Source organism: Echeneis naucrates, chromosome 17 (genome assembly GCF_900963305.1).
Source record: "Echeneis naucrates chromosome 17, fEcheNa1.1, whole genome shotgun sequence".
NCBI classification, from domain to species: Eukaryota; Metazoa; Chordata; class Actinopteri; order Carangiformes; family Echeneidae; genus Echeneis; species Echeneis naucrates.
This window is the reverse complement of record NC_042527.1, coordinates 5,269,005-5,295,043: the sequence shown is the minus strand read 5'-3', so window position 1 is coordinate 5,295,043 and position 26,039 is coordinate 5,269,005. Positions and strand designations below refer to the sequence as shown.

General features: G+C 39.7%; 1 protein-coding gene across 1 annotated transcript in view; it reads left to right on the top strand.

The window, feature by feature from the left end:
- The window catches only part of cdh24b (cadherin 24, type 2b), a 163,586-nt gene that overhangs the window by 77,588 nt on the left and 59,959 nt on the right, over window positions 1-26,039 (top strand). Inside the window, exons 5-7 of the mRNA XM_029524683.1 lie at window positions 7,770-8,064; window positions 16,869-16,988; window positions 20,723-20,890. Coding sequence (XP_029380543.1) covers window positions 7,770-8,064; window positions 16,869-16,988; window positions 20,723-20,890 — 583 coding nt within the window. The remainder of the gene's footprint in view (window positions 1-7,769; window positions 8,065-16,868; window positions 16,989-20,722; window positions 20,891-26,039) is intronic.

Here is a 26,039-nt window from a genome sequence, read left to right as displayed (position 1 = left end):
ATAAATAAACCATGTTCTGTGGCAGAGAAACCTACGAATACATCCTTTAATTTATACGTAGGTAACCATTTTTTACGTGTTGAAGTGTCAATCCTTTTACAGAAGCTCAGTACTTATACCAGCATGTTATCAGGTTAGGTATTAGTTACCAGTGCTTGAAATTCATTACTGCGCACTCATCTTCCTTTACACACACAAACACCCACACATGCAAACACGCAAACTTTTGGTCTTCCAGTGGTCAAAGCCATTTCTCTTGGCAGTGCGACGCAGTGGCATATATGTGGGCGATTTGCCCTTTAAATGTACAGAAGTGAGTTAAGCCTCCAGTGGCCTTTTCCAAGCTCGTCTCCCTGGGCAAAAAATATGATGTGAAGTATACACCAGATTGGCGCACTGAAGCAATAAACCACAATCATCCGACCAGCAACCACACACACACACTCCCTCTCATACATCAGCTGATTATGATAATCAAAAGTGGGATTTGCATACTCTGAGGCAAAAAGCAGTTTTGCCCTGAATAATGTATTGCGGAGGAAGGGAACAGTGGTGAGAAACATTGGACAGCTTATGGTGATAAAGGAAAAGTCTAATAATGTTGAATAATGAATGTTCTATTAGGAAGCGTGTGAGTGGGCAGACGTGTGTGAGTGTGACAGAAGGATTTCAGTCTGTATGTGCGTGCATGTATGTGAGATGAAGTGGAGGCCACACAGCATGCCCTCCAGAGACAAACTGAATTGGATCAAATGAGAACAGGGCAACATGTCCACACCACAACTGAATTAAAGAAGCAATCGACACTAACCGCACTTCAATGATGAACCAATGGTGGATTAATGTTAAACAATTAACTGCTGCTGCTCATGCCATATTTAAACCGCTTCTCCCTGTAAGACAAATAGACAGGGAGTGCGAGGAGACTGTTGTCAATACCATCTTGACATTTTACTGGGAGAGCAGAACAAAAGGGAATTTCCCCCTCCGCACCCGCTGTGAGGATGGGTTTGATTGAATGTTCCAACAGAATTTAAAACTTGTCGCAGAACAAAGGTCTGCCTTCTGAAGTCTCAACTGCTCCTCAGAGGCTGGCTGCTTTCTGCCTCTTGTTTCTGTGAGAGGTTTCTTATCGTGTCTCTCTGCATAAATGGGGACTGTTTTTGTTATGTGTGACTGCCTTGATTAGAGCCGCACGGTTGAATGAGAGCATGGAAATTTGCATGTGTGTGGATGCATATGTATGCCACATGCAGGTGAAACTCTATTTGCATACGTTTTGACTGTGGACGTTTCATGTTATTATGATAGTTTAAGTCAGGCAGTGGTAGTTTTCAAATCACAATAATTATTGTCTTCCATTGAATCTGCAATGAAAGAATTTTCTAAAAGAATACCTATAACAAATGTTCTTATTTTCACAGTTTTTACATATTTTCAGTTCGCATTATACTGACAAAGCTAAATGTTACAAGACTGCAATGGCAAGAAACAAGTAGTCTGATCAACACAGAGGATGTTAACAAGTTAAAGCAACATATAATAAGGTAAAGTCATGCCATGCACCTGTAATTTTGGGAGTAATCTATTGCACTGGACAACTGTTACAACAAATGTTTGCTGTAGTAGAATTTTTGCAAATCCAAATTTTGTTATAGAAATTATAATTTAATATCTTAATTCTTTTAAAATATTCTAAAGATGTTTTTTTGGTAAGAGAAAAAGCAAACTGAGAGAATTGGTAACTTCCAGTGACTGAATACCTCAACAGCTATTTTAACCTATAATAAGATTCAGCCAGTATAAAGTAGGAATACTTGTCCAAAGTAACATATAATGGCAAATTTATGTGAGGGAAATTATTTCCATATACTAAGTAATGCCACTTTATTAAGGATTAAACTAAGCTTTTCTTTCAAAGAAAATATTATCCTGAATAGACGTAATCAAATAAAGTAGTTTCCAGGAAATGCATTGGGAATTGTTAGAAAACTATCTATCCAATTGGACCTGTAAAAATGAAGTGCATCTTATTTTACTTGCTTAATGCTTAATAAGAATAAATAATAATATAATAATAATATAAATAATAATAATGCTTGTCTCCAAATTTGTGGAGAGATGAGTTATTTTGTGAACAATGCAGGTCAAGATGAAGATTTAGGGGGCCTTTTGAGATTATGAAGAAAAATATGAAAAATAATGTTGTGTAGATTCAGCTACTCACCCAGTCCCACTCATTTTCACATAGTCATTTCTCTATTACATACAAATTGTACTGTTGCAGTCATCAGACTAGACCTTTTGTCCATTTGTCTTCATATAAGTATGTGTAGGAGTGCGTAATATCACTCACATGAGGTGCAGATGGGGATTCGTTTTCCAGATGGGAGGCAGATTGGAGACATTTGATGATGGCAGACCAGATCACAACTAGAGAGCTGTTGACTCTAATTATTAGTCACAGTTTAGATGTTGGCCTCTGCTATGTGCTTTGCTCTATTAACTGCCCCACACTTCCTGGCCAGCTCTCAACTGTTTCTTTTCTCTCCAGGTCAAGCGCCACAGGCACAAACACATTCGCGGACATGCACGTTCAACTGAGAGTGGCTGCAACACTTTCTATAAAAATACTGTCAATATACACGCACATGCCAAAACCCACAATCACAAACATTCACCTCAAAGGATTGTTGTTAAAATGATCAGGCTCATTGTAAAGACACATACACACAAATGGTTCCCCAAACCAAAACAAACTAATGACATCTCAGTAGTAGGTAAACTGGCCACAAGTAACACTTTAATTTCAAATTGCCTGTCTTTACTTATATGGGCACTGTCCTAAATGCACTCTGCTGCCGTTTTCCCTGATCAGCCTGCTTTTTCAGACGTCTTTCTAGGTTGGTGGGCCTGATCAAAATCGGTTGGCCGAGCCGGTCCCCTCTGCCCTGCTTGACATTGCCTGGCTGATATGAAAGAGCTGGCTCAGTCCCAGCCCCCCTGTCAATATCTCAACCCAGCATCAGTGTGGAATTCAACTGGCCGCTCGGGCTTGCTGTTGTCCTATAGGCCTGTATTTCTTTTGAAGTTGCCACATTGAAGATGAATAGCTTTCCCCTCCCGCATGTGCTTCCAGAGGAGATTGGGAGATATTCCTACACCCGCCGGGTTACCCTTGCAAACTTCCTCTCTGGAATTGAGCTGTTCTGCCAATCGCAGAGTTCAGTAGGGCCCTGTGCTGCCGCTGCCTCTTGGGGTTTCATGTGAATGGCAAGCTGATTTTCCACATTTTGCAATTTTTCCCGGTTCATAACTTCCCTCCTTTTCCACCTCACGCAAGCAGAGAGACCACACACACACACACATGAATTTGTGGGGGAAAACATCCACATTCATTAGGCTAATGCATAGCTGTGGAAAAAAACACATTTTCCTGACGTTTTTATGATTTATTGTGTGGCAAGAATGTGAAATTGTGTATATGGGGTATTAGTTATTTAAGTGATTTAGAGGTTGGCAGAAAGTATTTTTCCTCTTCGCTTGATGATTTATGGTTATTGCAAAAATGTGAAATTGAGTATATGAGTATAAGCATATTACCTTATGATAATATAAGTAATTGAAGAGATTTAGGAGTCTGGGGAGGCCGGTTGTTGCATACACAAGAAGCATCAGGGAGAATGGAAATGGCAGCTTATCAGGCTGAAATCACTCTCCAAGCAGAGATGACACGTCAGTAAATTTGGCTTTTGTGGCTAGTGGCTTCATATTGTTTGGCTCCTAATATATCTGAAAGTATATCTTGGGGATACGAAATGTAGGCGTTATGAAATGTCATATTATTCAAGTTAAGCGGATGTGAAATATGGTGATAGCCTGTTGTGTTATGATATTGTTTGGATATTTTTCCACACCAACAGGTGGCTGAAAGATATTCCACAGCTGTGCCACCCCTGTAACTGTAAAGTCTCCATCACCGTGATAATTGGTTAACTGTGTTTTCTTTATTATACTTCTCTATTAGTCTTAAAGGGACAGATAAGGGTGAGAGGTGAGTCTTAAATGGATTTGATCTCCTTAGGCTGGGCCCTGCTCCTCCACAATGTCTGTGAGCTATGCTTTCAATCAGTGCTGCCACCACTCACTGTGGTAATGATGGCCGGGGCTTCATTAAGAAGCTCGTTAAGTCCCCTCATTAAGCTGCAGGGCCGTTAAGACTCTGCCTGTTAATGGCTCTTGGTTAAGGAGAGAGCGGAACCAAGCTCCCATGGTGGCCCTGACCAGCCGGGTGTTTTGGCCAATCGGCCCCAGTTGGCCTGCACAGAGGACAAGAGGAAGCCTAAACTCAGTGTAGGTCGATGTGTAAACAATTTTCAGTGAACTTGTGTGACACAATCTGCAGCAATAAGCAGGTTTGGTTAGAAAGCCTCTGAACCTACACCGATGTGTACCGGTAATGAACTGAAGCAACGACTAGACTGCAGAAAAACTGTGACATTAAGTGTACACACAACATCAGCAAAAGTGATTCTAACCCATACACCTGGCACTGATAACAAAATGTGTTCTGTGTGGAAGCCCATCCTAAATTATGGTTGTGTAACAAATTGTAATGTGAGTGAAGCCTAGGTGCAGGTTGAGGAAGGGCAGTAAATATTGGCCCATTGTAAGCCCTGTCCATCTAGATTTCCCATGGTTAGTGATGTGTAAGGTGTGTTTATCGTTTGCCTCCCTTATACTGTTAGGCAGTCAAGTGTTTCTCTTTTCTGCTTGCCCTCCACTGACCACACACCTCACACTTACTTGTGTCATTCTGACATAAAGTGAATTCACAGTATACACTAGAATAGATGTCTGATTGCTTGCAGCGCTGCCTCTGCCAGGTTAGTATATTGCGCCAGGGCTGCCTGAAAGTGGAGCACAGGGAGGTAATTTGTCTACTTTACTACAACTACGGCTGGTTCACGAACACATATTTGTATTGGGCAGTGAACTCTGAACAGAGGTTGTCACTGGAGACTCAATGATTTCAGATCCAGGTGGACAATGTGTATCAATACAATGTGCCTTAGTGAAAATACAGAGGCTTTTTAATATTTGTTTGAATCTTCTCTGGGTTTTAATACTGCTATTGATAATGAACCTTGTCAGAGCTCTGGTACATGCTGTCTGGGTTCCAAATCGGGGAGGATAAAAATGAGTTAAAGTGCTTAGTGCTCAAAAGACAGGGAATGAGTCAGCAAGGCCAAAGGAGAAGTAGGCAAGTAAAGTCAGACTGGAAGAAATGGAGTCCAATGGCAGGAGCTTCATTAGAAATCTAGTCGTGGCTGCTGGTTTTGGGCAGGTAAATATATAGGGAAAGGCTGATAAGGGAGATCAAGGGTCAAGTGTACAGATGGATACTCATTATAGATGACTACTTGTAAACAGACCTCTGGCTGAACTTTTTTTTATGGACATTTTGACAGTACGAAAGTGCATGTATAAATGAAACAATTAATGATGGATGAATCTGATTGCTTCAGGGACTTCTTTCAGAGACCTAATATTGAACATGCTTGGTGACAGTGACAGTCACACCACCAAGGCTTACTGAGACACTTGAAAGGAACCAATGTCCCTGTTTTCCTGCAGTGAAAAATCGAAATATCTGGTGTGAAAAAAAAAACAAAACATTTTTATGCCTTTTTTAACCAAGATAATAGGGAATAGCTGGTAGTTGAACTGGGAACTGGGCAGGGTGCAAACTACTTACTGACTATTCTAGACATGAAAACTTCATGTATATCATGTACTTTTTTGTATTTACATCAACATGATTATGGAGAAAGTGAAGCTATGCTAATCTATAATTCATGTATGATGGCAATTTATCACAATTTGACTTTTAATAAAGGTAACATAAGTGCAATGGCTCTTTTAAGAATGAATTTGGTCCTATGGTGTGAGCTCCTGAGTCTCGCTCACCCTTGAAGTGAAGGGTCTCAGCCACATGACCACATCAGTCTCCCCCTGGGAAAAAAAAGAGCCTCTTTAACCACCATGGTTTGTTTGCACAGTGGGCTCAGGGCCAGGATATTACCACGATTCTGTAACATTCATTTTTCAGCATCCCATTCTTATCTATAAGAAATGAATAAATTAATCATAAAGAATAATCTCAAGAGCTAGGATTAGAGCTAGCTCCCAAATTGGTTATTGAAGTCACATTTTGTAAACAGAGACGCCGGTATTTCAATGGTTTGATGTTTAGAAAAAGTCCCAGCCAGTCACAGCTGTCAGGCCCCCAAATGATGGATGCCTCACTTGATCACAACTACTAATTTGCACAGTGGCCGTGTGGTATGCTAAAAGACAACTAGGCCTTTCAAGGGCTCTTTCAACACAAACCCAACCCAATCCAACCTGGCAAGTGTGAATGCTAGTTTAGGTATAGTGATAGAGATCATACAGGGACAGAGAGCAGCCTTCAAACCAGCTGCAGCTCTGAGTGCATGATATTAACGATGTCAGTGTGAGTACTTTTAGATTTTCTAGTTTGCATTGTCAAGTAAATAAAGGGAATCTTTTGAAGGTGAAATGTTGTTTAACTTTTGACATTGAACCAAATTGATCATGGACTTTTAGCGTTCAACTTTTCAAAGCTCTGAAGTTATGATTGCTTTCTTAGCTATAAACAACCATGTCAACATCTGCACTTATCGTTTACCCCCTGGGGAAACTGGCATATCCGTGCTATTTCCTCCCTTCCTCCCTTCGACCCTCAAAGTAAATGAACATTTCAATTCACAGTATCCATTTTCATTTAATTTAGCAAATATGCGTAGCTGTTGCCATGCAACAGTCCCCCCCCTCCACATAGTTGGTTATCTCCTCTTCTCTCTGTGTCTAAAGTCACAATATCATACTTTTGTGCAAAGGGGGGCTAATTTAACAGTCTTTCTTGTCACAGTTGCTATTCGATCCACGTAGGTGTGGGGTAATAAGATTGAATCTTGATGTGCTGGGTGCATCCCGCTGGCATATCTCTCGTGTTGGGGATGAAGGACAGTGTGGAGCCTTCCCTGATATTACCTCTCCCTGCATGAGAAGACAGTTGTCGCTCGGCTGCTTTGCCATCCCACCAGGACCTGATCCAATAAAGCACAACATAAGGCTGTGATCGATATAGCATGTCCCACTGCCGTGCACACCTCCAATTCTCCCTAATATACTCCGATTAGTGGGGAATAATTGATTGGCTTACTGTTCATTATTCCTTTTGATTTGGTGCTTTCATTAAATAGCCCGGACACTGCATTTCCACACTAGGAAGCTCTTGGTGCCTGCTGCTGCTGGGATATAAAAACATACTCCAAGTATGAGCATGTGTTCTGGATATTGATTAGATTAAATACATCCTGGTTCATAACTAGTCATAACGAGTCAGACTGCAGGAATAGTGAGATGACAATGGGATGAAAGTGTGTGAGTGAGACGGTGGTATTGTGTGCCTTTCTTTAGTCTGGCTCTGTTTAAATTCATTATATCCGGCAGGCATGGAGGGGATAATCTGCTTGTTTTTGTCTTTGCTGCCTGTCTAAAAAAAAAAAAGAAAAGAATAAGCAAACTTAATTTTTAACTATTGTTTACTCTTGTCTTTCTTTCCCACACTTTGCTTTCCTTTCTGTTCTTATCTTTCGTAATACTCTTTCCATTTCCATGCACTTGCCCTCTCTCGCTTCCATTTTGTCTCTTCCTTTCTCTTCCCATCCTCTCTTGCCTAGCTTCACACTGACATGGACAGGAATGATGGACGGACAAAGTATGTCCTGCGAGGTGAGGGGGCAGGCTCTGTCTTTGTGATAGACGAGAAGACGGGTAACATTCACGTCACCAAGCCACTGGACCGTGAGGAGAAGGACGAGTACCGTCTCATCGCCACGGCCACTGACAGGCAGACAGATCGTGCCCTGGAGCCCTCGTCACAATTTATAATCCGTGTGCAGGACATCAATGACAACCCGCCTGTCTTTGATGAAGGCCCCTACAGCGCCACCGTGCCTGAGATGGCAAATATAGGTAAGGGACCCTGTGGGAAGTAGGAAGTACTATCCAATAAAAGAACGTGCTGCGAATAATCAATTCAATAAATCTCTCAAAATGTACAAATCGGCAAATAAAATGTAGGATTAAAGATCCAATCAGTCAACTATTACTCATAATTGTTAAATGCTATTAGTCTATCGCACTTGTGATGACAGTGGAGTCAACAGTGCACACTCACCTCTCCTTTCACCCAATCCCACGTGCTTTCAACTTGTAGCAGGCTAACTTACGGTCTTCAAATTGCTGGGAAATAAGCAGAAGTACAGCTCAGTAGCTAGCCCTTAGTTTTATTAATCTTAATGGGGCCGCATACACTATCTGAGCAACCTAACTTTTTTAGCTCAGATGTTTTTTTCTTAAGAATCAAGGGAAAGCTTTAACACTGTGACTCGAAAGATGTTTTGAACAAACGTCTTGGGTCTAGAAAAACTATTTTCTTGTTTTGTATGGGAACTTGATGCTGCGCACATTCATAATTCAAACTTTCGAAAAATGATGGACAGCACATGCAGGGTGCAATAGTCAATATGAAGTGTTTTCAGACAGGCTAGGGTCTGTTTTTGTTTTTATTGCCAATTGTATCTGGTTGTCTGGCAGCTGGTTAACCTGTTGGGAAACTGTGAGCTGATGAGATTGATACGGATGAAAACTTTACAATCTTAGAAAGTGATATTAAAACAATATTTGTCATACTTCCCATATCTTTGTTGACATAATTTTTTTTGTATATGTAAATTACTCACTGATCTGGAATTTGCGTCCTCATAATCTGATCATGAACTTCCTGCTGTGATCTGTCTTGGTCAGTCAACCACAGAAACCCAGTTGGTTACAACCTTTCCACAGTTATAACATGAAATTGCTATTGCATTCCCATCTGCCATCCAGACAGAGGCATTTTTCATGACACAAAAATGATTACATTTAATCTTCAAACCACGAGGCAGCATGGTGGAAATGTTATTGTGGTTTGACCAAGTTACCTGGTCAAACTGAAACCTAATTACAAAACTGGGTATTTTGCTGTTGCTCATTTGGGTTATGATCCCAATTTGACCAGGATTCTGTCACATTCATTTTTCAGTGTCCCATTCTTGTCTATACTTTAAATGGGTACATACAGTAGGGAAGAAATGAATAAATTAATCATAAAGAATAATCTCAAAAGCTAGGATTAGAGCTAGCTCCCAAATTGGTTATTGAAGTCACATTTTGTAAACAAACAGAGACACCAGTATTTCAATGGTTTGATGTTTAATCAGAAAAAGTCCCAGCCAGTCACAGCTGTCAGGCCCCCAAATGATGGATGTCTCACTTGACCACAACTAGACAGTGTGTTTTATTATTTCTATCTCAGAGGACCAAAGTGTCTGAATGTATTTTATTCAAGAGCTTTGAAAGTGGTGGCCAGGTTGCCTGCACTAAAACCATCCTTTAATCTGAGAAATGTGTAAGATTGAAATGTAAAATATTGTTGTTGTTATTGAAGGCCAAATTAAAACAATAATAGATTCACTGTTGAACATTTAAAGCCACAGTTAGAAGTACTTTATTGTAAACACCTATGAAGCGCTCCAAGTGGCACACCGACAGGCTGTCACAACCGTAGCTAGATAGCTATCACACTGCGCTGCCATAACCTTAATGCCTGCTAGGATTGCATTCACAGCATATAATTGTTTTGTATACAGCCTTTTTATCCTTCATCAAAAATGAATCATGAATAAATGCTTTTGTACAATGGGAAAACCTGCTGCTTTGATGCAATACAATAGGTCCAATACAACTTTGGATGGACTCTGAATCCAGCGTCAGATGTCAAAACAACTTTGACATCATATGCTTCTCCTTGGACGGTTGTTATCTGTGCCACACATCAGTGTGATGTAATCATAGCACATGCAGCAATTTTAATTATTTAACTTTTTCCACATTTGTATGAATTTTTTTCCAGAGTACTTTTAGGTCTACAAAACAAACCTATTACTCTTTCCTGTCCAACATAAAGTAATGTTAAAATTCTGAATTATTGAATTATTTTTAAGAACTTGTTTCTTGCATGATCACTTTCGAAATTCAAAACTTCAAAGGCCCTGAAAGCTCTGACTATGGTAACAGGATCTTACATGATTATAATATTTTCTGCCACAATCAGAGCAGTTTTGATCATTCCACGTGACAAATTAAGGTGTTTCTGTTTGTGTGTCTGCTTTCCCACTGGTTTCAAGCAGGCAGGGCTCGGCCATACCTAGGGGATGTCAAATACACAGCCCTTTTAGACGAAACAGTTAAAAATGAGGGGCCAAAAATAGAGCTGGTCATGTGACCCAGGTGTAGTTCTAGTTACAACTAAATACATTACATTACATTACAATACAATACATTACATTACATTACATTACATTACATTACAAACTAAATCATGTAAATTAGCAAATAGGTGGGTAATGTTTGAAATATTAATGTCTTTAAATTAATTTAATTACAATATATTTCTTACTTTTAGATACCAAAGCTCATACTGACCCATACAAACATTCAACATTCCACTAAAAGGAATATAGCTTATTTAAAAGGTCCCCTCATTTCAGGTGTATTGATGTTTGTACTAGTTTAATTCACTCTAACAAATCACTATGCTGATAGATATGTGGATTATTATACAACTTTTATTATGGGAACATAATAAAAAGTAATGAATAAATAAATACAAATTTTATAATTTGAATATGACAGAAGAAACGTTAAATTGCAGGAGCCTGCTGTACTGACATGTCGTATTTTGTGTTAACAAACCAAGTATATATATATATATATATATATATATAGGTTTGCTTTTTTTTTTTTTTTTTTTTTTTTTTTTTTTGTATTGTATTTTAAATTGTGAACCTCTATATGATCAACAATTGTCATCAAATTATTTAATATGTAACTGAACATGGCTATTTCAACACCAGGCTCTAATGTTATTGAGGGATTTTAAGGAATCACTGTTTTTCACAGAAAGGTTTGTTTCTCACAGGGAAGCCTCTCTGGCAGATATGTTTCTAATACTAATTTAGCTCCATAAAATACTCTGTAATATAGCTGCTTTTAAAATTTGTCTAAATCACTTCACAATACTAATCCTGTTGGTGAAATATCATTCAGATCTACCCAGTTTACACATATGTTAGGTAGCTAGTAAAGTCTGTTAATCCGTTAATCTGCTGGATGGTAAAGAGCTCAAATGCTGTAAAACACTTCCATCATATGAGCTCATTACAATCAGCAATCACACCAGTGTGGGCTGATTGTAACAACTGACCTCATAAAAATGTAAAAGCTGCGAGTCCACAAAGCTGATGCTGTTTGGTGTCATTGTCTCCATAGTCAGCCATTGCTGGGGGAAAAAGGAAAAGGAAAAACCCACACTGACCTCATGAAGGCTTGATGTCATCACTCTGCTTACTACTAATCCACTCTAGTTACACATTTTGTGGACCATTCAGGGTTTAGAGACATTTCAATGGGAATCTGGTGACAGTTGGTAGGTCGTGTCATCACTGTTGATCTAATCTGATCAAAACACACACACAATTGCGATGAAGCAGATTAACTGACATTTCATGTTAAGATCTGAAGTAAAAAATCTAAATGTACAATACATAATATAAAATGATCTGTCAGTTTTGCTGTAGCTCAATTTGTCATGAGTATAAGTTTCTGAATAAGAAAGGTTTTCAGAGGTTGTGATGCAGCAAACAAACATAAATATAAAGAAATGGCCCTTTATGTATAACAAGTTACAATGTTATTAGAGGTGATACATTTTTCCTCTCCTTGCTAAGATATACAAAATTATCACATGCACATGGAACCTTGAAAAATAAATGCATTTTCATTCACGCCTTTGTGACTTTCTGTTCCACTGATGGAATTGGCCAATCCTCAGCCTGGGTTGCATTAACATTAATACTGTATTATTACACTGATAGCTTAATTTTTAATGAGCCAAGCTGAGATTTGATTAAAAACAAGCATTACCTTGTGCCCCGGCCAAATTATAGCACTAAGTACACTATAATTAAGTACAAATAGAGATTAGCCTGTTTTAGGTCTAATGAATAAACTCTAAGGTGATGCATGTCTACATAATATGTTTATAAGAGGTCAGTTTAATCTTTTCTGTCTCTCTTAAGGCTTTGAATAGTCAAACGTACTCTGACCTCCACTCTGCAAACATTTATTAATGTTAGAAATCTGGCAAACTGGTTGGCACCAGCAGGAGGGTAGAAAGTGAAGTGTATTCCCACCTGCATTGTTCCCACAGAGCTTCATGCAGCATAAATCAGAATACAAGCACCCTGGGATTCCTGCCCTTTTCAGATTCTTTCAGCCAGCTATAGTTTCTACTGTGCGCTTGTAAGCAAAAAGGGACGTAAACTGAAGTACATTTGTACTGCTATACTTTTTGTATGAAGGTCACAAGTTTTACTTCAACACCCTCTTACAAAAATGGTTATAGGAGAATTTAATACAGATACAGATTAGAAAAATACATATCAGAACTACATTATACAGTTTTTGTAAAAGTTTTATTTGAATGCTCAAATGCACTTGCTCTCCACTTTTTGTCAGGAGCTGGCAGGTCAGGTGCCACTGTTCAATTTTATTACCATTTTTAGCATGAAATTGCATCTCTGTTACCTCCTGCTCATACGACATAGAGCACATTTCATGGCTGGAGTTGGATGGATGTGCACACCTTCACACCTCTCTACCTCTACTCTTAAAAAAATAAATCCACCGCAAATGTGAATATAATTTAAATGGAATGCCAGCACAATCTGTAATACACAGATCAATGGGAGATTTTTCTTTTTCTTTTTTTCTTTTTATTTTTAGGAAGGTTATGGTAAAGGTAGGGTGGGCAGGGAGGCCAACCTTTCTTGTCTTGAGCAAATACCTGTTGCCATAATCCAGCAGCAGGTATGACAGAGTAAAGGCAACATTGCTCATCTGTAGGATCCAATTTAAAAGCTGTGCTGCTTGTAATTATATTCAGGTCAACCATTGTGGTTTATTGTGATAGTAATATGGTTATTATTATGGGGAGCACCCAGGTTATGTAATCATGCAAATGGATTTATCTCAGTATTTACAGTTGTGGTTTGATTATGTGCATATAAATATATTTTACACAGATATTACTAACTGAATACAACATATTTAATCACTTTAGTGTACAAAGGACAATACAAATAACAATGGCTTTTAGTCTACTATATACCGAGGAGAACATAATCTGCCTATTAGTGTTGCCGTCTGTTCATATTTGATTCTAGTTTACTGTGCTACTCCTTTTTCTTTCAAGAGATGAGCAGTTATTTTTCAGCAGCCCAGAATTTTCATTTCAGCTCATCAGGAAACTGTCTGCTGCTTTCAACCAGGATGAGGAGCACGACGTGATTGGCCTGTAACTGAAACCCACCCTGGCTCCACCTGCAAGTAATCTATTCTGCCGACGAATAATGTATTCATCCCGCGCCGGGCTCTTTTTTCACACTGCACCTTGAACAAAAATGAGTTGGTTCGCACACAAACCAGCACTACATTCACTTGTCAAGTTTGTGTCTGTACCCAGTGTTGGGGGAATAGAGCCCACGGTTTGCAAAGCAATACACCATGAAATGCTTTTACTGTAGCTGAAATGGCGGATTCTCCGAAATTAATAAATTCAACCACCATGATGCAAGGTAAACACCTTAAAAATCCAGCAAGTCAATCCTGGGTGCAGCTGAAATCATAAAAAAGAAGAAAAAAAAAAAAAAAGAAATCAGAATGTACAATTTGTAAATTCATGTTTAACTGCTGTACTGTTTGTGCCAATGCATGGCAATGACAGATTCTGTGATGTGAGAAATAACCCTTTTCTCCACTCAATTAGTGATAGTGGATGATAAAATTATTTGCTGTTTTCAAAAAATTAATTTTCACTTGAAAGTTGGTGAGAGGAGAGTTGCCCTTCATAGCCACAGTGACCTGATAATACTTTTGTAAGTCACAGAAAGCTCTTGCCGAGTGTGACAGTTCTGCTTGGAATAGAAATGAAATAAGATGTAAGGGCAGTGTGTTTGTTTTCGTGAGGGGGGGGGTCATATATTGCAATGAGATGCTGGAGTGACAATTATTGCCTCAGATTGTAATTCAGGGCATGACTGTGGGGTGTCTCTAGGAAACAGTTTGTATGTACGAATAGCGCTCTAATCTCCATTTAAACTCAGCTCTGCCCCTGGAAAACGGGTTCTACTTTGAAGAACAGTTTAAAAGCAAGGAGCAATGCTTTCAGGAAAACTTTTGAATTTGTCAGAATTTGCCAGAAAGTAGGTATTATTTTGAATGATTCCCCTCTAAAATGGTTGGTTTAGAAACAGATTTGGCCATCTACATCTTAAAGTTCTTTTCCCCGTTCAAAGATCAAGCTTCCCCCACTGCTGTGTTTAATTCAGATTAGAATAATGACCCTGCCAGAATCCTGACAGAGCAAGGAGAGGGACTTGATGGAGACGAGCACTATTTAGTACTCCTATCAGCTGCCGAATGAGTGTCTGCTCATAGCAGCTCAGTCTCCAGATTGAGTTGTTCAGTCAATCAAGGACTCAATATTTACTTGACAATTCAATATTTGCCAAGGCACTTTGCAGCACTCATGACAGAGGATTCTATCAACGACTTGCTACATGAGACATTTGAGGGTTGTGGGGGGTGGTCTTATCTACTGTGATGAGATACTGAAGCAATGTGCGTTGGAACCAAGCCAGCTCTCTGTTGGTTTCACTTGACTAGGTATAAATACCTTGCCAGATGTGTATCGACATACAGGGAGAATGATTCACAGTTAAAGTTTAACCTTGAGAGTGTATATATGTATATGTGTACAGTATGAAGTGAGGATTTCTACTCCTTTTCCCAGGAGGAAAGATGTCTAATGCGGAAAACATGTGTTCCAGATGATATTTGATCCTTGTGGAGTGTGACTGGCTCTATTCCACGGCTGGCAGGCTGCGTAGCAATAGATTTGCCTTTGCCTTGCACTTGTTACATTAACCTCAGAGCCAAAATGTTTGATCCCTATGTCTGATTACTTTTAACGGCTGTCAGAAGAAACATTTCTGCCTTATCTACTCGTGTCCCCTTGGACTTATCTACAATGCATATAGTGACGAATAAAAAGACTAAAACATAAAGAGATTCAATGGCAGACACTTTGTAGTTGTGCCAGTCTGAGAATGAAACTGGTTTGGTGAGAGAACGCTTTGAAATTTGAATTGAATGTGCTGGAACTGGATTTTTTTTTTATTATATTTAGCTGGCTGGAGGGTGTGTGAAATGCAGAATTAAGAAAAAAAAAAAAACTTAGAATAGATTAAAAATAATTGCCAAAACATCTGAAAACAAGCTGCACACTCACCGGTTGGTAATTTGACAAGGTGTAACTGACTCTCACTGTGTTCCACATATCATTGTGTCCCGTGTAATTTGTATTTGTAGTCACAGTATTTTTGTGTGTGTGTGTGCGTTTATGTGAAATTACGCATCAGATGTAAATCATTGCCATAGCTGATAAAACTTTGCCAAAAGATTTAAAGTTTCATTTGAATTAAATTCTTGTTTTCTAAGATCTTTCCTGAGGTGTCTCAAAAATCCTTTCACAATTTAGTTTGTTTTGCTTTTATTTATTTATTTTTCCCCCCAGCCGTGAGCAGCTCCTTCAATTCCTTAGGGCCTTGAATTTTAAGTCAGGAAAACACACATACACACACACACAACATGAATACTTTTGAGATTTGAGAACTACTCCAGTTTAGTTTTCGAGTAGCATCTTCCTTTTGTGGGATTGACAGTCATTTCTGTTGGGCATCCATTCACATGCACACAGACTCACACACATGCACGAACCCTGTTGCTCCCTCTCAGACTCTCTCTGGTACAATCTTTGTCATTTGTGTGCTCTGACTCTTAACTACCTGTAATGGATCTGCAACCAGATGATCCAATGCTCACTCCCGCTCTCCTTACACACATTCACACACATTTACACACACTCCAACGATCTTTCACAGTGATAGTACCATGGCTTTGATCGGCAATATAGCAGCTGCTCCCACAAATCCCTGCTTCCTCCCATGCTAGTTTCTAGTCCCCTGTGGGAATCCTGGCTCCCCCAGCACTAATGTATGTTTAGAGATCCAAATTAATACTCTGCGTTTGAGATCTGTTTACTTTATTTGATATATTTATACACTTACAATTTTCTGTCAACAACAACAACAAAAAAAAAAAAAAATCAGTGCCAAATTGACACTCTGTAGGGGTGTAGAATGAAGATTTTTAGAGGGAGCAAGTGAGGAGGACCAGTGAAGAGACGAGATGAGCCGATTGAGAGAGGAAGCAGTCGGGAAGTTGAGACAGAGATGAAGCCAAATGAAGTGAGACAGAGGAAATCGGGGGAGAGAGGAGGAAGGTGAGCAGCAGGATAGAAAACAGTGAGTGTAGTACAGAGAGTTGGGGGAAATAAAGTATTTTGTCACCGTGTTGCCAAAAGTGATTGAAAAAGAAGTTGTTGAAGGACTGGAGTTTGATATAAAGCTTCTTTTATGCTCTCAAAGCTGCAGCATACTCTTCACTTAGATCTATTTTACCTTCTTTTGCCTCTGTCTTTTTTCCTTTCTTTCTTCCTGGTCCCTCATTCTTTAACTTGTTCCTCTCCTCCCTCTCATCTATCCTCCCTACAGGCACGTCTATAATCCAAGTGACAGCAACAGATGCCGATGACCCGACTTATGGGAACAGTGCCAAGCTGGTGTATACACTGGTGCAAGGCCAGCAGTACTTCTCTGTCGATCCCCAGACAGGTGAGTGTGTTTATTTATTTATATACATATATATGCAAAGAAGATATGCAGATATCAGAAAGCAAATGTACTCAAGATGTTGAAGAACAAACAAGTGAATTCAGTTTTAAGTCTTTAACAACACACACACAGTGCGTGGACATGATCAGAGGGACACAGGTACTGTACCTACAAACACAGGAAGAATTGAACATCTGAAGATATGTGGAGCCCCCCACCACTGTGCATCCCTAGCTGTCGTGTCACACTTACAGCCAACCTCCTGTTAATCGCACACACTTACAGTTATACACACATACTAACATATACTCCGACACATACAATCGCACACACACAATCATACATACCCACACATACACTCAAACACCCACATGCACAGTCAAACGCACCCACATGTACATTCTTTTACACTCACATACACCCGCATATATACCAGACCCCCTCCTCGAGTGTTCCTCCTCCCAGGTTCGCTTCAGAATGAGTTGGCAGAAATATATTCATGCTGTCAGGGCCTGCGTATGCTGAACCAAACAGCAGCAGCAGCAGCAGCCTAATGTTATTATTTCTGGATGAAACAAAAACCGAAAGACGTGTTCAAAGAGAGATGTCAGCGAAGGTTTGTGAACTATTACAGAGGACAGATTACAGAGTTCTCAAAGGTCCCGTCTGTTGGGTGTGTTCTCAATATGCCTCTGTGTCACACATGTCACCCAAGGGCAGAAATGTTTATTGTGGAGTGGAGGGAGAGGGTGGAGAGTGCTTTGTCTGTGTGTCTGTATTATTTTTAGCTTCTTACCTTGGAGGGAAAACAGTTCTCACTGTCAAATGGAGTTCTAACTGTCTAATATTTTAAATGCTGTTTTGATTGACAGTGCTTTAGAGCTTTAGTTCATGATAGCTTTTCTTTTTTTGCATATGGGAGGATATGCCTGCTTGTGGTTGTTGTTCTGCCCAAATGGTTCACAGGTGGCTGGTACTTGTGTTTTGATCATTGAAGTTAGACAGACAGAGAGATGGATGGATAGATGGATACATTGTTACTTTATTAATCCCAAAGGAAATTTAAGGCCACATTAAAGGTTTAGTAACTGAATGCTTTGAAATGAGGACCTCTGCTATGTGAAAGGAGGGCCATGGAGCTTGAAATGTTAATTGGTGAACATAAGCCTAATTCCAATCAGTGTGTATTAGCCATGATGCTGTAATTTCTGGACTAAAGAGCGCACCTGAATATAAACTGCACTCGCTAAATTTAAAGAGAAAAACAGTTTTGTACATATATATGAATATATGTATGTATGCAAATATGTGAGGAAATGGCATATGGCCGGAATTATGTTCCACAGAAAGATTTCGCCAGATCGATCGCCTTCAACTTGAAAGCTGCATCATATGCATTGCTTTGTGTGTTTTCCATGATAAGGGTGTGTGCATGAAGTGCAAAATAAATGACTGATCTGAAGAATTTAATGTGGATGCGTTTAATTTAATTCGAACAATTTCATTGGTCCACTGTGACCTGTTCAGTAATTTCATTGGTCTGATATGACACTAAATGTATAGGCGGCATGAAGCTCGTGACCCATAAAAATCCATAAATTAGCTGCATAGTTATTTAAAATGCAGGGTTCAAAGCATGTGAAAAAAGTTGTGTCTTATCATCCGGAAATTACGGTATAAGATTTAGTCTTCGGAACATGTTCGCACTCCCTCTAGCACTCTCATTCCCTCTTGTATCCCTGCTTACTAGCTCCCCTTTTCAATTGCCCTGTTTCTCATCAGTTCCATCACCAGAGGTCTTCAAAAAGGTTCAATTGCAGGCAAGGGTGTCTGCTCATATATGCAGCATGTTTACTGTTAAATTCTGCTCCAAAAAGCTGGACGTGTTCCTGCGCTTCATCGTGTTCAAAACAGCCCTATGTTAAATGGGATTCACATTGAGCTGCCAAGTCATCCACACTGGTGTTTGAGCTGAGGCTGGGTGAGAAAACAGCCAGCAGTTGATGTGCAACATCCAATCATATGTAGCAGAATGAGGCCATTTTCACAGAGGAGGTGATCGATGCTGAACACCTGTAAATGATGCGTCTTGGTGCACACTGTTTAAAGAGTGTGAGATACAGAACGAGATTTTATGCTCTGTCAGCACTTCCATCTGTCAATGCGTGTTGATTTATTTATTTTTCTGCAATGTGAGCTTCCTCAAATATCTATTTTTGTATATGCATGGGGTTTAAGTGATTCTGTGCTTGTGTGAGACATCAATAGGACTTCAATTTGTCTATCACATGGAAACCGAGTGGCCCCGTCTCCAAAATGTCAGGAAATCTGTGGCATTTATTTGACCTAAAAAGAACCTGATCCATCAATTAGAGTTAGTAAGAAATTTTCTTGATTAAAACTAAGGCTTTATGACCTTTGACCTGCAATAATCAATCTACATCAGTGGCTGCTTTACTAAATAGCTTTACAACCTAATAAGACAAATCACATAAATAATTCTAACCTGATTAATTTAGTAACACTGAGTACAGTAGCTAACAGAAGTGGACATGGGACATCTCACAGTGTAAATGAGAGCTGTTGGCTGGCCAAATTGCATAATGAGGAGACTCTTTATAGAACAAGTTAAATTTGTCTTTGGCATTTCTGCAATGCCACGTCTTCATATGTAACAGCTGACAGATGCTGATATCGCTGAAAACAGTCAATATTAGTTGACATATTGGCCCATCTGATCTAATGCTCTGTTGCCATTGAGAATAAGCCATTAGAAAGAACAACTTTTAGACTTCCAGGTTATGAAAATCCAATACTTGCAGCAAACCTCACTGTGTTCATGGCACTTAAATTAATCCACAGGACCCCTGTAATTTACCACTTGACCAGATACTGTTTAGAAAACAGCTGAAGAGCGTCTGGAACAAAATCCATTAAATGACAATGTGTCACCATTAAAATGGTGTATTGTAAACTAGAAAAACATAACCTTTTAACGATTTACTTACATGCATAACAGCAATCTCATTAGAGTATTTAATAATGGGCCATGATTCTCTCAGTTCATAATGAGTGTCTATGTCTGCATCAACAACAGGAGAAGATGCCGATGAAGATTAAATCCACTCCTTTTTCTGAGGCCTAGTGAAAATCAACTCGACTTTCCTTATAATGGTCCCCAGGTCTGAAGTTATACATGTTAGCGAATCTAAAATGAAGATTTATGACATTGCAATAATCTGTTGAGTTTAGGATTATAACTAATAAATAATAAATAAAAAATTACAGATACATAGCTTGACAGAGAGATGCAGTAAACTCAGAAATGTATTGTTACTGGTCTTCAAAGCAATAAATGATTTCTACAACACTAGTATTGCCTTCAGTTGCAGCTTGTAAACAAGTTATGATACCACTTTTGTATCTTTTCAAGATAACTATGTTGTTGGAAATGTGAATAGAGCTGGATGCGATCCCAGCATGCCAGGAGCTTTTGTTCCAAAACACAGCACAGGCCAGAAAGTATATTTTGCATGCCAGAAAGGTCTGTGCTTGGTAATCATGAGTCATAAATATTGATTAAAAAACCCTTTTCTGTCATGCAGAGATTAATCATGGTCATTTGGTGCCATGTCGCCACATAAAAAACTGTATTTTTCCTGCTTTATATGGTCCATGGCAACCCTGATGCGACTCTTTTTGTTTGTGCGCACGTGTGCCTGTTTGTCTTCCAGGTATTCTGCGTACAGCCGTACCTGACATGGACAGAGAGACTCAGGACCAGTACCTGGTGGTGCTCCAGGCTAAGGACATGGGGGGCCACCTGGGTGGATTATCAGGCACCACCACCATCACCGTCAGGCTCACCGACGTCAATGACAATCCTCCACGGTTCACCCAGAGTGAGTTACTCAACAACTCAGAGAATGAATGACTACTAGGAATAGACTGATAGAACAAATAGAAAAAAAGACTGTATATAATAAATAAATAAATATATATTAGCAAAGCTTTGGCACACACGCATATGCACAATAACTGTATGCACCTCAGCCTCAGTCACAAATATATACACACACTCACCTTGCAGGAGCTGAAAGATGCTTTTGCACCTACTCTTTTTAGTCCCTATAAATTGAGCCCTGTTTTGGATGTAATTCGATTTGACATTTGTGAAAAAAGCAATTGCACTTGGACCAAAATATTTGCTGTGATATCCTTTCAAGGACGCGATCTTGAACTCAGGAGAATTTTGTTTTTGGTATGAAAGAGTGCTTGACAAGACCCCAGTAGCAGACTCACAACTTTAAGCTTAAAGCTTCCTGAAGCCAAGTGTACTTAGCAGTTCTCTGGATGGAGAAGAGCAGAAAAACACGAGCGAGCAGTTACATTAGCAACTTAATGTTGACAGTGAAAAAAGAGAGTGGACTCAGGGCTCACCTGGACAATCAATGAGGTATGATGAGTGGTCTACATCTGTCCATTCTTCCAAGGTATTTAGCTCCCTCTCAAACGTCCCACAGCAGCAAATCTCTGCAGGGTATCAGTCTGTGTAACATAATGAAGACATACCAAAGCAAATGAGATGTTCTGGTGTTGGATAAGATGGATGTAAGTTGCAGACACAGACCAGAGCTCAGGTTGATCATCTCAACAGAGCAGTGCAGCACCAGGTGATGAGAAAATATCTGCAAAGTAACAGAATTGACTTTGAATGACTTTGTTGCGCTTGTTTTTACTCTCTAATACTTGATCCTCGGAAAAACAAATACTAGGCAGCATAACAGCATAAACAGTGTTTGTTTTGCACCAGAGGGCAGAAGACTTTTCACACCCTTTTGACCTGCAGGTACTGTCAGGATTTTCACTGCACTCAGGCAGAGGAGACACCTGCAGGGCTGCGTATTGTCCCATCACATTCAGTCATGGATTTCACTTGCTTGTGCAATGATAGATCAGCACCCGTTTCCAACTGCAGATGCACAGATTATGATCAATAATCCAGTCAAATTTCCAAACTTTTTTTGTGTAGGTGAAAAGTCTCTACATGCCATATAGCTGTGATTTATAATCCTGATGAATTCAATTACATTAGGCCTCACTCCTGTGGCCTAGACTTATGCAGCACATAAAACCAAAATTTGATCAAATTAGTTATGTACATGATGCCTGCTGGTTGCTATGGTTAATATAAAGTTTGATTATACAACCTTATTTTCATAGTTGGACAATGTTCTATAAATCATCTCTCAGTGATCCAGAAGGAGGTTAGTGTCCTGTTGAGATAACTCCCAGGGCAGCGCTGCTCTGTCTTGTCTTTGTCATGGAGTGTACTTATGTGCATTAGAAGCCAGTAGTAATCAATTCTTTTCCAGTTCCACATTGAAATTGGTATGTGCGTCCTTTACTTCATTCAAATAGGACGTTCACTACTCCTTCTGTGGATGATCAAGAGAACAGAGTGACATTGACGGCCAGTGTTCTTCTCATGGTTATTTAGTATCCGTTTTTCTGCCTAATCAGCACTGTGTCTTCCCAGATAATCTATGACCTTGCTCCAATTAAAGTGAAGAGCTCAAGTTGGGGTCCAAAACCTTTTTCAAAGTTCTGCTAAATTTGAGCTTCGAGATGCATTAATAAGACTAATAAACTGCTTTTCCATCATAAACTCAAATTGAAGTAAAAATAGTTATGCCACCTCTTTCAGGGAAATGTGATCATTACTTACTAGACAATTAGTGGCAAGTATTTAGCTTGTCTGCTTACAGACAATTATCTAAGTTAATTCAGTAAAATATAGGTTTACAGTAAAGTTTAGTGAAATATTTGCATTATAACTAACAACTTTCTGAAATGCTACATGTGGGTGGACAATCCAAATAGCCTTAGCAAAGATCTAAATCAGATTTTTCTGAGCAACAGTATTCCTAGAAATGTAACTTTAGGCTAAAAAGACAAAGTCTGATACATAAGACTTCCTGCTGATATCTTATGACCCTGATGCTTTTATACATTCTAGGTCCAGGGTGGCAACAGCCAGAGCCACAGGCGAATTGTTATTGGGATGCCTTTCCTGTGGACATGATGTCTCAGGAATGCCTTTGAATTTTGCTGAAACATCCATTAGGACCTGAGGGGGAAGTTAGTAGATTTTGGTGGTCAAAGGTCAAGACTTTACAGAACATGTTTTGGCCTTGTGCATGCCTTGAGGGAGCTTCAAATTTGGTAGAAGTCAAAGAGGAGATGGGATTTTGGTGGGCAAGTTTAAAGGTCAAAGGACAGGTTATGAAATCACTTTTAGCTCATTACTCAAGCTTTAATACAGCATGTTATGACTGGGGTCATTATGTTTGTTAAAGGTAGGTGGTAGTGTGGGTTGAACCTGGTGTGTGTGTGCGCGCGTGTGTGCCCTGTGTCTGTGTTCCATTCAATATGTAAACAGTGGTGTGCCATAGCCATGAGCCGATTGGTGGATGAGTTCCAGCCTGGCCTGTGATAGGCTGACGACAAGAACCACCTGAGCTAAAAGGAGGCAAGGTGGCAGACGTCAGGTGGCAGCTGGAATTTGCTCATCTTCCCCCTCTCCCAACCGGACACACTAGATTGCTTTGCTTATCAATACAAATTTGTGAGCAGTAGGGGCAGACTGCTAGTTCTGGTTTATGGTGTTTTCTCCTGTTTCTGTTAGGTAGGGAAGTAAGTCCTCTGTCTTTTGTTTGAGTAGTTTTGGATAGGTAAGCCTTTTTTTTTTTTTTTTTTTTTTATAGTTAGGAATCTTTTATTTGTTTTTTGGCCTTGGTTCAGCCTGAAGCCTAGCGCTCACCTTTAGTTTATCTTTGTGTATGTATTGTGCATAATGCACTTGAATAAGTAAATAAAATCCTATCCATTGTTACAACAACAATTGTTTCATCGGTGGCTACTTGGGACTTCGGGAAGATGGGACCTTATCATGTTATGCTCTAGGTACCCCTAGACTGGGGCATAACAAGCAATAATGACAAATCACATGCAAATGTTTGACTTTATATTTCATATGTAAAAAGCAACAATGAAAATCAGAAACAAGGCTGAATGGGAGAAGCATACAACCACAAGGTGGTGGTTCTGCAGCATTTATCCATCTATCTTTTTTTCCAGAAAGCTGATAAAAAGGTACACAGGAAACACTGGGCAGTAAGGTAAAAAGTGTGACTTGCAAACAGGGACACTGGCTTGATTCAGACCACAGACATTGTGGTAATGTGGCATGTGCTCAAACCAGTCAGCCACAAGAGAGCTGGTTCGATTATCTATGTGAAAGACCCACCTCTGGCCAAGCGTGCCATGTGCACATTTTTTTATGAAAGTGCAAAATTAAAACAAGGCACGTGATGAGGTTGATATCTCACATCTGACTGAAAATATTGACAGCTCGGGATTTAAGCACAGCATTGATTTTAGCATTACAGGCTGCTTCATAAATCTGAATGCAAGACATCCATATGCTTTTGTGGCTGTTGGAAGCAGCAGCTCAGAAAAAGTTTGACCCAAGTACATACAAGGTAGTAGGCAGGTGTCCAGGAAAAAAACAATAGGCAAATAAACACAGGCCACAGCTACACAGGAAAACTCAGGAACTAACATATGCTGGATTCAGCACAAGAGGAACACATTGGATCAGGATGATACAGAGACTAAATACACGGGGAGGGAGAGATAATTACACACAGACAAAAAGCATCAGGACGGGGCAGGCAATCACAACAGTAGGAAAACTAGATAGCAACAGGAAGTATAAAAACAAACATACACAAAATAAGTAATATGAAAATGAAATAATAAACAGAGTCACCAAAAGGGCAGATATGACAGGTTCAGACCTTTGAGGAAAGACAGCTTAAAGTAATTGTCTGAGGGGATGTAGGACAGATGATAAAACAGGAATGAGGTCAAAGATAAGGTAAGGCGAGGGGAAGCTCAAGCAGCTGAGAACGAGGAACTGAGCTAAACTAGGGGCAGTTAGACCCAGATTTGGAACCGAGGGAGTCTGAGAAGGGACAAGTCTGAGGTTGGAAAAGCAGGGCTGACCAACCTCAGACTTGTCCCTTCTCAGACTCCCTCGGGAGAAGAACAGACAGGACCAAGAACAGGAAGAGTACTGGGACAACAGGCAACAAAACCTCAACACCGGAGTGCAACACAGGCAATGAATTTGGCTTAAAGCACCACAGCCCTAATGGGAAGCAGAGTCTAGGACCTGGCAGCATTCTAGGGCAGACTTGAGTATTTATTGAAGTCTTGATTATAATCAAATGGTTTCAGCTGGTTGAGTTCCTCTCTGACTCCAACACACCCATCTCTAAACACACACAATCACCTGTGTGTATATTAGTGTGTGTTCGTGTAGGTGTGGGCGTTCATAGACACTGTCCTGCACCACACAATGCTACAGACCATATTGATTAACTGGAGAAATCAGCATCTAGTCTCCAACAGAACACTGTTCTTTTCACTTGAAACAGTAGCTTTGTCCCAATCCTGGCGCCACATTGTTGTATTTAAAGTAACTTGGCTGTCTTGAACTGAGGTGTCTTTTAAAGCAGCTGTCTTTTCCTGGGCAGCAAAGTCTCTCATGGATGGATTCTCCCTGGCCTGACTTGTACCATGATTTGCTGCTCACTGGTAATAAACATAACAAGGCAGCAAACAACAGTGAGCACGTCCAATGATTTTGCTGGGAACGTGTTGTATGGCGGCTGTGTCACTGTGTATGTTAACGCTGGCCACGTTTGCTGCATTGCTGCAATTGACAGTTAAGTGTTTCTTGGTTAAATTGCAAATTACTGGAATGCAGGATTTCTTTTCATTACTAATATATATATTTTTTTTTATTTACTTTTGTCAGAATGTCACTTAAATTGCCGCCCCATGCAACAAGATATATAGAATATGTGTGTCATATTCATTACATGTAATTGTTTGTCATATTCTATTGATGTTTTGTTGCAGGAATGAAGACAGCAGGTAATTTCTCAGTTTATTTTAGCTGGGAATATCACATATGAAATA